At 34.3% G+C, this 14931-nt stretch overlaps 1 protein-coding gene across 7 annotated transcripts in view; it reads left to right on the forward strand.

Annotated features, from left to right (window-relative positions):
- Positions 1–14931, forward strand: part of ATP8A1 (ATPase phospholipid transporting 8A1) — a 237728-nt gene that overhangs the window by 77279 nt on the left and 145518 nt on the right. For 6 of the 7 annotated variants that reach the window (XM_082464159.1, XM_082464158.1, XM_082464162.1 and 3 more), the window contains 6 exons: positions 758–869; positions 2217–2382; positions 3640–3767; positions 5970–6047; positions 6995–7083; positions 11834–11878. In XM_082464159.1, coding sequence (XP_082320285.1) covers positions 758–869; positions 2217–2382; positions 3640–3767; positions 5970–6047; positions 6995–7083; positions 11834–11878 — 618 coding nt within the window. The remainder of the gene's footprint in view (positions 1–757; positions 870–2216; positions 2383–3639; positions 3768–5969; positions 6048–6994; positions 7084–11833; positions 11879–14931) is intronic. The other variant, XM_082464161.1, reaches the window with a different exon arrangement.

Genomic DNA, 14931 nt, shown 5'->3' on the forward strand with positions numbered 1-14931 from the left:
TCTATGAGAGGTTGTATCAACCCACAGCCTACCATAGGTGGGTAGCCTTGCAAAAAAACCCACAAAAGACCCCGCTTGACCCTTACTCATGAAAGATGTAGTTTAAATCGTATAGAATGGAGAGCCTCAATTTGCTGTCATTTCAGAGGAGTGTTTAAGACTTTTAGGTGCTTACGATTTTATTCACAGTTCTTGCAAGACTGATCTTCAAATACAATAAATGAATGTCCTAGAGATTTTAATACAGAGACTTAATCTCTGGAGGGCAGGGATGGCAGTGCAAGTATATGATGAGATCTGTGTATTTATCTTACCTTGTGTATTTTTTTGAACCTTTATTGTGCACAAAGCTATTTTTAATTTAAAGGAAGGTGGAGGAGGGGGAACAGATCCCCTAATCTCACTACTTTCAAATATCTCAGAAACCTAAGTGGACTTGCTAAATCAGGAAAAGTCTTCAACAGGTTTGAGAATGAGCCTCTGAATTCCATACTGTTGCTTACTGTCTTGGATAATGAAGTTGTAGGAAATGGCTGCTTTGGTGGTAAGAAGAAGCAACTGAAATGCTTCTCTCCAGCTGTCCTTGTGTAAGAAGATTATTCTTATTGGTAGGAAAATTACTTCTTTTCTAGAAAAAAAGTAAAATGTAAGAAGGGTTATTTTCATAACAGGACCTTTCTTGGAACTATATAGTGGCTGTAGAATTCTTAAGCATTTTGGAAAATGTCGTTTCTAATGTCAACATAATCTGTCATAGCACTGTTCCCCTGGGAGCAGATCAGATTCTTCTTCGAGGTGCTCAATTGAGAAATACACAGTGGGTTCATGGAATAGTTGTCTACACTGGACATGACACCAAGCTGATGCAGGTGGGATTTTTATCTATGAAAACCTTTTGGACCCAAGTCTTTTGAAAATATGCTATTTGTAGGTCTCGGTGCTGTAGTCCTAAACCTAGCAGATCATCTGTCATAGATACCTGAGCCCCACACTCTATATCCAGATCTCATTCTTCAGTGAGTGGGGCTATGAAATGGCTCACTCCATGGAAGAACACTAGAACGTTCCACCAGAGATCACCAATGCGTGAACACCCAGTGATTTTGCATACCAGTCCATTGGCAGCATTTACTGACTATTGCAGTGATTGACAAAAGTCGTCTGTGTAATGATGAGGGCTCTGCATTATTTATCTTATAATTTCATTTTATTTCAATGATCACATTTTAGAACTTATTTTTATTTTTTATAAAATTGAAAGAAAAACTTGTAACTGTTTGTTAATAGTCAACTATTATGTAGACTGTTTCTCAAAGCATTTTTATGTTAAGCCAATTTTAATCAGCTTTAATCCTAGCACTTGTAACATTTACACATGCCTGTGGATGCTCCTTCTCTACATTATAATACCATCAGTGTTCAGTGGTTAGGTAGGTGTGGAAAACTCAGTTTTAAGGTACTAAATGAAAATCTGCTTTGAGGGCTGATAACTTTGTACATTGTAAAGGCACAAAGATGTTATCAACAGGCAAGCAGGACTGCTGTTAATGATTCCACCCCTAACTATTCTATAAATTATATAAATCATCATTTTATGTTGATTTTTGACATTTAAGTTTCTGTCATGTGGATGCCGTGGTTAGCACAGATCATTTTTTATCATTAAGTACAGCTCAGGAAACTTGCCTCTGTTATTCTTGATAGCCAGCACTACTTAGATTGCTGCTGTGTTTAGTAAAACAATTACTAAATGCCACCAAAAAATCTGGAAACCAGAGATCCTTTAAATGTTGTCTTCATAGTCTGGAATTTCCAGGTCTCTGGCTGTGGGTACATAGGTCACCATCTCTGCCTCTCTTCAGGAGCTGAGATGCTAGATGCCTTAGTCTACCCTGTTTGCTTAGGTAGTCAGGTAATGCATTGTTCATCTTACCTGCCACAATGGAAAAACCATGTCTACAAAAGGAATGTTATTTCCTTCTTTCTTACTGCTTTACATCGTAGAAAAAGGATTGGGTGACACAGTGAAGGAAAAGAGGTGGTTAACCTTTGGCAGCTTATTACATCTGATTGTTTTCCATATAATTCTCATGTGTTGAACCATGTGTAGGTTTTGAATTGTGACTGACTTTGTCATCCTCACCAAAATACTAGATACACATTACTAGATCATTTGTACACATTTCTTATTACTCATCTTTTGTTTCTTTTTACAGAATTCAACAAGTCCACCACTTAAACTCTCAAATGTAGAACGGATTACAAATGTACAAATTTTGATTTTATTTTGTATCTTGATTGCCATGTCTCTTGTCTGTTCTGTGGGCTCAGCCATTTGGAATCGAAGGCATTCTGGAAAGGACTGGTATCTCAATCTAAACTGTGAGCATTAAAGTGCTTATTGTACTTATTTTTTCTTTCATTAAAACATGTATTTGTTTCACAACTGATCTTGGCATTTCCTATTTCTAAAAAGAAAACCTTGTTGCCAAGATAACTGGGCATTTAATCGTTATTTTTCAATGCAATTTCCAGTAAAAGTAAGTAAAATGTTACAATCTAAAATTTCAAAATCCTTAAAAATATAGTGAGTACTCTAAAATAGTATAAAATGTTATTTTATTAATATTATTTTAATTTTATTAATTTATTCTTTTAAATATTTTAACACAAGTGGTTACATAGCTATCTGGTAAAGAAAGCGGACTGAGTATATTTAAAGCACCAAAAAGTATTTTACATGTTTTTAAAGTGTTTAAATTGAATGTACTTTCATTTGAACTCATGACTGCAGTGAATTCTGTTTTAATAGTCAACTTTTCTTAGGGAAAGTACTATTAAGTAGTTTCCTTTTTGGATCATTTATCTTTTTACTGAGTATTTCTGGGAAGTAAGTTTACATTTCCTTTTGATGAGCACTTAACCAATAAATATTTAATTTCCAAGTGTGTGAAAACAAGTTCTAGTAAAATTTTATATCACAACTCATTTTCTCAGTTGTTTCTTATTATATTGATTTAGCTTTTTAGCTATTCCAAGGTTCTTGTTTTTTAAGTCATTGGTTTGCTATTTCAACATTAGAATTGTTAAGATTACCATCATTTTGTTTCTTCATATACTTTACAGTTTATCTGGGATAACTGTTCTACTTACATTATTGAAGAGGAAGAATATAATTTACCTAGAGCTGAATTTACCTAGGGTTCAGCCCTACATTGTTTTAGCTACCTGGGTTGGTTTTGCTGCTGTTGTTTGTTTGCTTTTAAGACATCCTTCAAACTGGAAATGCTTTTTAAAAATTTATGTGAAAGTGATTCTACCTGGTTGAGATTCTACCTCAGTCCTATCCCTAATATCTCTAAACTTCATGTTTGGTATGGGTTTGAAATATGTGGTCGTACTTTCTCTTTTTAGTACCATTATGCAGTTCTTAAAAGGGTTCATAACATCTTGAACACAAATAATGCCATTCTATCTTGAAGACTGTGTTTGAGAATAAGAACATGTTATCAGCACAGTGTTCCTCCCACACTTTTAGATATACTATATAATACAGAAAATTCTTGTTACGCTAAAGTTCTGGTTAATGCAAATAAAATATAAAACTGTAAATGACTTTCTTCCTACCTCCCCCAACAGATGGTGGTGCTAATAATTTTGGACTGAATTTCTTGACCTTCATCATCCTTTTCAATAATCTCATTCCTATCAGCTTGTTGGTTACATTAGAAGTGGTGAAATTTACCCAGGCATACTTCATAAATTGGGTAAATATGAATCATTATTGTTTTTTATTACATGAAACATACATTTTGGCCTTTTTCCTGATAGGGTCTTTTGATCTTTCAGGAAAAAAGTCTTAATTATACCTTACTTTTTATTGACTACAAGACAACATTTCAAAATATTTTTGAGCCTAATATAATATAATAATAATAAATTCATTTGACATGTGAAAATCGTAACAAAGTCTCTCATCTCAGAATCACACAAGTTTACAGACCAGACATGCTGGGGAGAATAGGTCTGTAGTTGAGGAAGCCTATTTTTGGTTACATAGTGGTCTTGGGGAAAACGAGAATCATAGGGTTTAGAGTTAAAATAATGGATTTTAGTTCTAATTCTATAATTTACTAGCTGTGTGAACTTTGCCAAGCCACTTGACTTTTTTGAGACCTATTTTCTTGGCCAATCACACGGGAATAAATAAAACATGCTTTACCTGCATCTCACAGTGGTTATATAGATCAAAGGACGCTTGCGACATATCAAACAACTTCATAAACAGTTGAGCACTATAGAAATAATACCGTATTCACTACTTGTAGCGACCAGGCTTTCTATCATGTTTTATACATCTTTGTAGTTTATTTTTCCACACTGTAAACAATTTCAGCTGGGCTTGAATTTTTATTTTTAATTTTTATTCTAAATTTTTTTTAATCTTAGAAAAGTGTACTGGACATCTGTTTCCTAAATGTTTTGTTTATAAAATTTTACTCTTCTTCAATTAAATTTCAGTAATTTTTACCAAAGTTAAAATTAATGAATTTATGTAAATTGTCTTTAAACCTAATCTGCCAGAAAGTTTAATTTTCTCTTTTATTTTGATTTTTTTATTATCTTTTGATTTTTTAAAATCACTTGAAAGTCTTTCAATATGAACAATATTAGGATTTTTTAAAAATATGCTACTTTCGCAACTGTTCATCATCTTTCCATACTAAGTGATCCACTTCAACCCTTAATCTCTAAATTCATTGGTGAAAGATCAGTATAATTTAGAAATCTGAAATGAGTTGCAGGTATAGCTAATTTCATGCAGGAGATTTGTTGCTAAAAAAATGGTGCAATAAAATTTGTATAAGTACAATTAAAACTTACTGAAGGTTTTCCACTTACAGAAATGATAAGGTAGCTCATTATGAAAATCAAATAACTAGTCAATCACTTTATTTTTTATTTGGATTTTCAAAAGTAATATTTGCTTCAAATAATTATATAATTTTAGTATTGTATGAACCCAGCAGGCTTATGCTTTTCAACTGCCTTTCTAATATGCAGAGATTTTCTAACATTCCTGACAGGTCTTCCCTTACCAGGCAGTTTCTTCCTTGTGTGGAAATGAGATTAGTAACTGCCTTCCTTTTCTTCTAGTTCTTCCCAATAGATCTTTTATGAACATGTCTAATCTTGTTTCCAAATGACAGCCTTGCAAAATATTTGAACTTGGCTATCATGCCTGTTCTTCTATCATCCCCGCCCCCTGACTAAGTATCCTCCATCTCCTTCCATTCTTCATTTGACATGATTTCCAACTTAATCCCTATTGCAGTTACTACTGTCTAAACATTGCCCATTTGTTTACTATCCCTCTTAAAACAAGGTACCTGTTCCAGAACCGATGTTGATCAGTCTGAAATACAGATGTAGGAGAGATCAGATCTGGCCTTTTCATTTGACATGTGAAAATCAGTAAACCCTGGCTTGTCAATAAAATGTTCTTTACTTTCAAGTATATACAGTGTAAGAAACTTGACCAAAAAGTACAAGATGGAATCCCTTAAGTGATTTTTCCAGGGGTTTAAAGTCTAAATTATTCGAGCAATGTTTTGTTGCTGTTATTTTAGCTCACGTAAAGCATTGTGCCAGACACAGTAGGAAGCACTTCACATGCATTATCTTATTTAATCCTTATATTGTAGTAGGTCACATATCTAGGAAATGGTGGAATGATAGTAAACCAGGATTGCCTGATTCCAGAGACATGCTCTACCTACCATACTGTTCTGCCCTTACTGTGAAATATGGTATTCTGTATTGAGTATTTTTTAGGAAATCAACTGAAATGGTTAGTGATGACAAGAGCTGAGAGTGTTACATACATAGCTCACCAGTTAAATAAAATTGTACTAAATCTCTTATTATGAGTTGTATTCAAGGATTTCTTTTTTTTTTTTTTTTTAAAGGATCTTGACATGCACTATGAACCCACAGACACTGCTGCTATGGCTCGAACATCTAATCTGAATGAGGAACTTGGCCAGGTAAACTAAATTTCTTATTGATATGTTGAATTGGAAGTCAGATTTGGTGTAATTTCTGCCATATGTGGCAACTTCAGATGAATTGACAGCTCCTAATTTTCCATTTTTTGAATGATTGGCATAAATACATGTTAGTACCTAACTATCAATTTTCATTTTTAGTGAATGAACATTATTTAATGCATATTCTGTTCTCAGGATAAGATATTGCACAGAAAGATGTCCTCCAGTATATAATCTGATTAGTATCTAAAGTATTGGCTGCTTTTGAGTTATAAGCTCCCAATATTAAAATTGTTTATAGCTTTTGGCCAGAAAGGAAGGAAAAGTTAGTTTATCAATGAAGTTGTATAAGTCAAGCAGGAATTTGAGATTTATAATTCATACTGTATTCACATATATGTGTATATTTGTAATTCATTTATACGTATTAGTTAAGAAAGGATTCTTCTTTTTTTGTACCATTGCCATTTGCTAACTCTTACTCTTCAAATACCATTTAAGCCAGAATTATCCTTTTTCTTACCAATTCAGATGTTGTATGAAGTTCATTTTAATTGCAACCCATCGCCAATCCCATAATTGTTTGTTATGTTGAGAAATGCTGATGTTTTAGTGCTCTATACATGTTAAGTAGCTATAGAGGCACTTACTAGTGGAAATTCAGACCATATTAAGCATATTAAGACAGATTTCTATATGACTGTAGTTTTTCTGCTAGCTTGAGAGACTAGCTTTCATATATGATTCATTGCTAAAATACAAAAAGAAATAGTTACAAATATTCCTTAATGATGTGCAGAAAGTAGTCAGTTAATAGCATTCATTGTGCCCCTACAATGTAACAAAATTGATAGAAAGAATAATGTAAGTTTTTTTCCCTTCATTAAAAACTGGCTTAAAAAGACCTCTGACATTTTAATGAGAATTTTTAAACTTTTTTTTAGGTAAAATACATATTTTCTGACAAGACTGGTACTTTGACATGCAATGTAATGCAGTTTAAGAAGTGCACCATAGCTGGAGTTGCTTATGGGTGAGTTTTTTCCCTTTAATTAGAGTATGATATACAGATTTAATTAATGCTAACAGTTTGGTATAATTTGGGGAGTTCTTATTAGGGGAGTTTTTTTAATCTAGAAGGCAACTATTTTAATTTTAGCGTACATGTACGTTTTGTGTTTTATAGTTTGGTATTGTTTTTCATTTGGAATTACCTATGAGGCAGGGGCTCTGCCCAGTAATATTTCAGTGTTTGGAGCTGCCGAAGGTCTCTATCTGGCTCTGGTAATAAGGTACAAAATACACTTCCCTCTCCATTGTCGTGAAGTCAGAGTACAGCCTGCATGTGTTAAAACATGCAGTCTGTCCTTGGGTAGTTTTCAAGTTAAAATATTGTTGTTTCTCTAATAGTTAGCCCTTTGATTTCTTTTTATCATCTCTCCCCTTTGCAGTCACAGAGCAATCTAAATTTCTGATGACGGGAAGGAGGTAGGGACACAAAACTCTTAAATCCGGGAGGTAATAAATATCAAATACTCTTATCAGGCTCTTACTAGCCTTTAGAGTGTGCTTGTTGAGCACCCGTATTTTCCTTACTTCCAGGTATTCTTGCCGAAGCTGCTCAAAAGCCTTCTTTCTGAAACACTTTATAGGGTAATGTGAGAAAATTAATCTCTACGTTTCCTAAAAAAGCCATGCTCAAAAGATGAAATATCCTCCTGGCTGACTGACCTTGGCCTACTATCAAATTTTCCAACTATCTTTATTATCTACAAGTCAGACTGGTAAATGTTGGTATCTTAACCGTGCAAGCAAGGGCACTTGCTTTTGGGTTTTCTGGCTTGTACCCACCCCTTTCCCACTCACGCTCTGTCTCTAAGCAGTAAGCCAGTGTAAAAATAGGGTATTGAATTATGAAAACGCCTTTATTTAAAACTAAATAAATAAACCACTTGGTAAAAAATTCTAAAAGCATGCGATTACTCCCATATGCAGGGTCTACAAAGAGAAATAGATGGAGGCAGATGTTCTTTGGGTTAGTAGAGAGTATGACTAAAATTGACTTCAAACTATGTGGGTAAATGAAGCTAAAAAAGCATTTGACGTAATGGCTTTTTTACACTGTAAGGGCAGGCTGCTAACTTAAGAAGCCTATTTACTATTTCCAGGGCTGAATGCCATTTTGCATCTTGCCTTTTTTATCTGAAGATCTCGGAGTTCCCTTAGACAAAAGAGGCCTTCTTCTCTCCTCCCCCCAGTTGCTACAGGCCTCTTCTTTTTGCTGCTGGGGCAGGAGAGGTACAGCCATAATCTTTGACATTTTGCACTTATATGTTCGACCCACAGTTATCCCAGATGAGAGAAGGAAAGGCCTACTGTGATTCTAGAGTTCGTTGTATTATACTTGCTGACAGATTTATGGTGATGTTTGTTTTTACACAAATTCTGCATTCATTCATAAATATTACTTTTAGAGGGTTCTGTTTGGTAATTGACATCCTTTTTTAATTTGTCCAATGTCCAATTGAATAAGCAAATTCTCCAAATTCGTAATTATTGATTGTATACTTATCAGAACAGAAAACTAGAATGATATCTAGGTGCTCTTTTCTTTTGCATTTTATAAGATTTCTTCTTACTCTTGGAACAAGTCCTTAAACACTTTCAAGCAGTAGTTGTAAAGAATAACTACCGTAAAAGAATATTGTTCTTCCTGTATCTATTGGTGATATGGTCATTAACAATTATGTATTATGTATTATGATAGAGTGGGTTTGAGACTGGCAAATGTTAAAGTAGTATTCAGAGTTGAATATTGTCATCATTTAGATTAAGTTTGCAACGAAACAAATTTCCTCCTGGGAAAATCACATCTCTTAACACTGATGTGCAGTTGTAAGACACGAGTCGTAGTCCTAGCTTTGTCATTAATTCACCATGTGACCCTAGACAATTCCTTTCAAATATTCCAAACACTTTAAAATGAGGGTGGTGAGACCAGATGATCTCCAAGATTGTTTTTCAGGTATAAAATTCTAACATGTTTAGAAATTTAAAAATAGGAATTCCTTTATTTGCAATTTTTAACTGTGAAAACAGAAATATGTTTCTTCTTTGGATAATCTGTCATGTTTTCAAGAATACCAAGAGCCTTGTTGAGTGAAGCTAGTTGTTAAACTACTTGCAGTAAGTTGTGTATGTGCTCTTAGGATCCTTAACCCCGACTGAGTTTTTATCAACATCCCCTCCCCTAAACATTCCTGATGGACAACTGGAATGTCAGCATTGTAGAGAGTTGTTGATATATGAAGGCTTTGGAGAAACGGTGAGACGTCAGACTACTCAGGTGGTTACAGTAGGAGAGACATGTGGCTGTTACTTAATTCCGCCAAACTCCACAGGAAAAAGTAATTACTGAAAACTTACCTTTCTGTTGGCATTTCCTCTGGGCACTCTTTGGTTATAGGAACCATTACATGGTTATAGTGTCCAGCCTGCCCTGTAGGAGTGTTTAACAGTTGTTTAACATGGGGAGATATTACATGCGTACACTTCCAGCTCCAGCAGAAGAAAGTATGATGGTTATCTCCTCAGAGTACAGCAAAACAAAGGAAAATAACAGAAACTTTCATGTATTAACAAATGCCTTTGGGGTAATGATTTCAGAGCTGATGCTTCTTAAGCATTTTTTTAAGAAAATAAAGCCTCCTTTTACCCTAGATAGAGTCAAAGATGAGTTCTGTTGGCTTTTATCAGTTTGAAGGACAAGACTTGAAGTCTCTTGACAGTACAATCTTTGCCTAGTTCAGTGTATCCCATAGGCTTGTAGGAAGAAAATATTTAACACGTAAAACAATGCTCCAAAATTTAGTCTTAGTAAGTTTTCTCTCATTTCATATAACCTTGGCCCTAAATTGGATTCATGATGGGCAATAACATAAGATTTGTACATATCTAGCAATGACGATTATTTTGTAGAGATCAACTTTGTCAGAAATGCCACCATGCTTAAACTTATTAGAATGTTTCATTAGATTTTTTTAGTTAAATGTAAATAAATTGTGATGTCATATTTGTAAATTTAGCTTATTACAAACTAGAAATTCTGCTGTTAAACATTTATTAAGGCATCATTTCAGCAAATTACTTCCTATAGGGAATAATTCAGTTTTATCAGTTACTTGAATGCCAGAAAAGGTAAGGAGGCTTTTATGTTTAGTGGCTAGAATTCTCAATACAGTGACTGTTCTAGGCTACAATCCTAAGTACTATCTTTGTTGATGATTTAGATCTTACTATTAGAATGAGCTGATGAACTGAGTACAATCTCTAAGGTGAAAAAAAAGATTCTGTGAAGCAAACTAAACAATAATTTTTGTATGGGCAAGTCATTTTAATCAGTATTAAAAACATTTCATTGACATTTTCCCTTTAAGTAAAAACCATATGTTCCTAAAAGCAATCTTTATTTATATATGAAAACAGTATGTGAGTCGTTTCATTTCACAATATTTTGTTTAGCAATGTTTACTGAAAGCATCAGCAACTTCTTTAACACTGAGAAGAGATTCACCATGAGAAACCTCACAATTATCAAAATAGTTAGTCCCAAGGTCTATATTATAACCAGTAAATGTATCTTACTGCTCACCATGACTGGTGGGTAAAGTTGGGTAAACACCATTTGTTCATACACATGCCTCAACAAAGTGCTTTAGATGTATGTAGCACTTTGTTAGCTGATGGAGATTTAATGATCAGCAAAAGTTCACATGGCTTCTGCCCTCCTAAAGTTTATAGTCTAATTGGAGGTTAATGGATATAGTTAAGTAATCATACAGACAAATATAAAATCATAACACAGTACCAAAGGTCTGTGTAAGCCTGTGATTGGGAGTGAGGGAGGAGGGTGATCTAATCAGGGAGATCAGGGACTGCGATGCTTAAGGCTGAGATCAAGAATGAGTTGGATTAAGTAAAGAACTTACCAAGCAGATATAACAGCACTGACCCACAAAGGCAGGTAACCAGACAGAACATACACACCAGAGCCGCTGCTCACCTCATCACATTCCGAATAGCGCTCAGCATCTGCCAGGGCTGGACCACACCCAAGGAGAGCGACCCTAAGCCTCGAGCTCTGAGGCTTTTCAAAAGCTGCCTGAGTTGAGAAGTACAAGCCCCTCTCCAGGTATGAGATCCAGGGCTGCTGTACAACAGCAGTGCAACTTGGCAGAACCTTGACACAGTGTTTTTGCTTGGTCCCCTTTAGTTATAGCAATGCAATTGATTTTTATTTTAATATAACTCTCTAAAGAACCATCCCCTCATGGTAGTCAGATTTACTTCTGAAATGTTTTCAATACTTGGCAGATTTTATCAGTGTGATAGTTTGTTCTTAGGTATTAACATGTTTGTTTCATTAAACCATTTATTCTGATTATGCAATATGTGATTAATTTTCCATTGGCTTTAGCATATATTTAAACTATTAAGTTCAATATTTCCTACTGAATACTGAATTCTCTGCATAAAATCAAGACATTTCATGGTGAAGAAGCAAGTTGACTATCCAGTTATAGAATAACTTTGTAAATCTGCTTAGTTACCATAAATCATACTTACTGTACTAACTGCCATTCTTTCACAATCAACTAAAAGTTTATTTTCTTAACTTATTCAAGATCTGTCTCTCAGTACTTCCCTTATTCACGCTTTTATGTTTCCAGCCTTTCTGTGATTATTTTGTCCTTTCTTTCTGTCCCTCCTCTTGCTTTCTGAAGCCATGTCCCTGAACCTGAGGATTATGCCTGCTCTCCTGATGAATGGTAAGCTGCATGGACCTTTCTGTCTCATAGATCCCCTTAAAAGGTTTGCATTTTATTGTTTTTTTAGACACATTTCACTACTTTTGAAAAAATTACTGACCAGGTAGGGTGACAACGCTGTAAAGTATTTCTTAAAATCTGTTGAATGTCCCTGATTTCCTATGAAAAAACTTTTAGTCATTTTATAAACATTTCTTTCAAAGTTTAGGCTTGCTAGAGTTTTATAGAGCTATGTATCTGTAATAAAATATGTAATGATCGACTCAGAGTCCCTGGGCTGTGGACTACCTAAGATTCAGCTACAGCTCCAGAAATTTTCTTTTTCTTTTTAGCTCAGCACTGCCACCTTCTGCCACTCTTTACATGCTCTACAGAGCTACAAAAAGATGCTACTGAAACACACCCACAGAGTGGAAATTTCCTTTACGTTTATTTTTGTTAATTTACTAAATCTGTTTAGAGGCTAGAAAATAAACATTTTTTTAAATTAAATGTCTGGAACAAATGTTGGAAAACCATGCTACCAAGGACTAGAGTTAATCGGAATAGAATTCATTTTAGAATTGTTAAATATGGCATTTCGTAGGGTTAATTTCAGTATGTATTGGGTTTTTTTGTCTTACCTTAAAATCCCCCCATGGATTTACATTTTTATTTAGAATGGTATAAGTTTATTTTGATAATTCATCATGATTTGGTGGCAAGTGAAATTTCAGAAAACAGGTTCCTTTAATGCTGGTCTAGAAAACATGACTTTATGTGCGGTTACATTTCTATTTTCAGATTACACACGTATTTTATGATTAAGCCATATTTTTCAACTTGGATTTTATTTCAGTAAAGTGGAAATTCAGTAACAATTTGCAGTAAACCTCATACTACCTAGGGTTAGTGACAGAGGCAGCGGTTTGGTTCATGTGATAACTGATGGGTTTATATTTAAGCTCATTGCTTGGAATAGCATACATTTTGACACCTACCCACCACCAAATAATTTTTAGTATTTTTTAAATGTGCCAAAGCATCTTACTGTTGGTGGGTAATTCAAGTTTAATGATGTAGATATTCCCTTTTATTTAATCTTTTGAGAACATAGTGAAAATTTTGACTATATCTTGTTGCTTGTTGCTTTTCTGTAGAATTAACATAATTCTATTAATTTTAAACACTGTTCATGAGTGTAGGATTAATATATATTTTTCTAAGGTAACTCACTTATTAAGAGAAGGAAATTACCTTCATCATATTTTTCTTAAGATTGGATGGAAATGTTAAAAATTGTTGTTTATTCAGGTCATTTAAAATATCCTACTTTCAATAGAGGTTGTTTCATGATTTTATCACTATTGGAAAGAGAAGATGTTATTTTATCTGTTTAATAAGTTCTTTTTGTGAAACACCCTTTTGGGAAATTTGATATTCTAAACTAGGTAACTCCAAATTTAAAAATGCCAGCTTTTTCATAAATGTTTGTACCATTCCACTTGCAGTTACATATAAACTTAGATATTAATGATATTTTTTAAAATAAAAGGGAAGGCTTTTGGCAACTTTTTAATAAAGTAAGCTTTATTTTAAATATATACTTGGATTCCAGATCTATAGTAGTTACCTGTAGGCAGCAAAGATGAAGGAACAGATACTACTTGAACTTTAGTTGTGTCCTTGGTCCTATACAGTTGTCAAGGGTACAGACTTCGGATTCTGACCACCGAAGTTCACATCCTGATCCTACTGGTGCCCTTGAACCAATTACCAAACCTCTATGCCTGTGATTCCTCATCTGGTAGAATGTAGACATCATAGGGAGGTTGTGAAGATTAAGTGAATTATGTTTTTAAAGTGCTTAGAATAGTGTCTGGACATAGTAAGCTCATAGAAAGTGTTAGCTCTGGTGTCTCTCGCTCAATCCTCAAGACATATTTGAGGAGTTATCATTGACATGACCTTTCTAAAGTTGGTGAAATTTAGGCAAAGAAGCTAATAAGTAACTTGCCCCAAAGTATACAACCAGTAAACATGGGAGAAAGAGTTAAAACCTCTCTCGGCCTGGTTATGAAGAAGGTGCTGGTTATATTACATCTGACAGGCTTCAAAAATATCTGCTTTTAGAGCAAAAGATATCCTTACTATTTGTTATTTTATGTTTTCTTTCTTTCTTGTTTTGTTAAGGTAGCAAGAGCAAGTAAAGTTTAACTGACTGACTTGAGAAAAGTTAGCATGGGGGGACACAACTTCGCACAGTCCTAAATCTGGCATCTGCCTAATCCGATACACTTGGTTTCATGTTGCCAGTGAAACCAAGATTGAAAGTGTGATCCTGGTTGAATCCTACGCTCCAGGTACCTGGCCATATCTTCATGCTGCTCGTCTTCAGGGGTAAACTGGAGAGTGTAGCTGACTATATTAATCCAAAATCTGAAAGTTTATTCTTGTCTGACTGTCAGCAGCTTCCCCTTTCAATGTGAAGTTCATTGATTCCACATATAAAACCTGCGGCCTATACTATATATTTTACTACCCTACTTGAACCATATTTGCCACAAAAATACCAAGTTAGAAAACACATAACAGTTAACACTTAAGTGTATGTAGATTATTTAACATATTTACATTTAGTCAAATTTGAAGGCAAACCTTTACTGTTTCAAAAACACTTTCTTGACATTAAAAATAATTGGATGATGGCTGTAGCTCTCCTCGCTTAAATCTATTAGTATAAATAGTTTGCAGAGATGAAATCATTTCCCAGCCAGTAGCCACTTACTCCAGAATTGGTATGGGTTTCTTATTATTGCCAAGTACCATCAGCTAACACGTGACCTTACAGATTAGTTCCTTTCTATTAAAAAACTACCATTCTCTAGACAGATAGTATCAATATTTAGAGGAATGCACAAAAACATCTGCTTATTATCAACATCCATGTAGCCCTAAGATGTGCTTATTTTCCAAAACTATATATTTCATTACATTTTTTTCTTTTTCTAATTTTTTGGTGGAAAATATCAAGCATAAACAGAAGGAGACAGATGTACTCATTCACTCGCTTC

The sequence above is a fragment of the Balaenoptera physalus genome (assembly GCF_965194825.1).
Source record: "Balaenoptera physalus genome assembly, chromosome: 5".
NCBI lineage: Eukaryota > Metazoa > Chordata > Mammalia > Artiodactyla > Balaenopteridae > Balaenoptera > Balaenoptera physalus.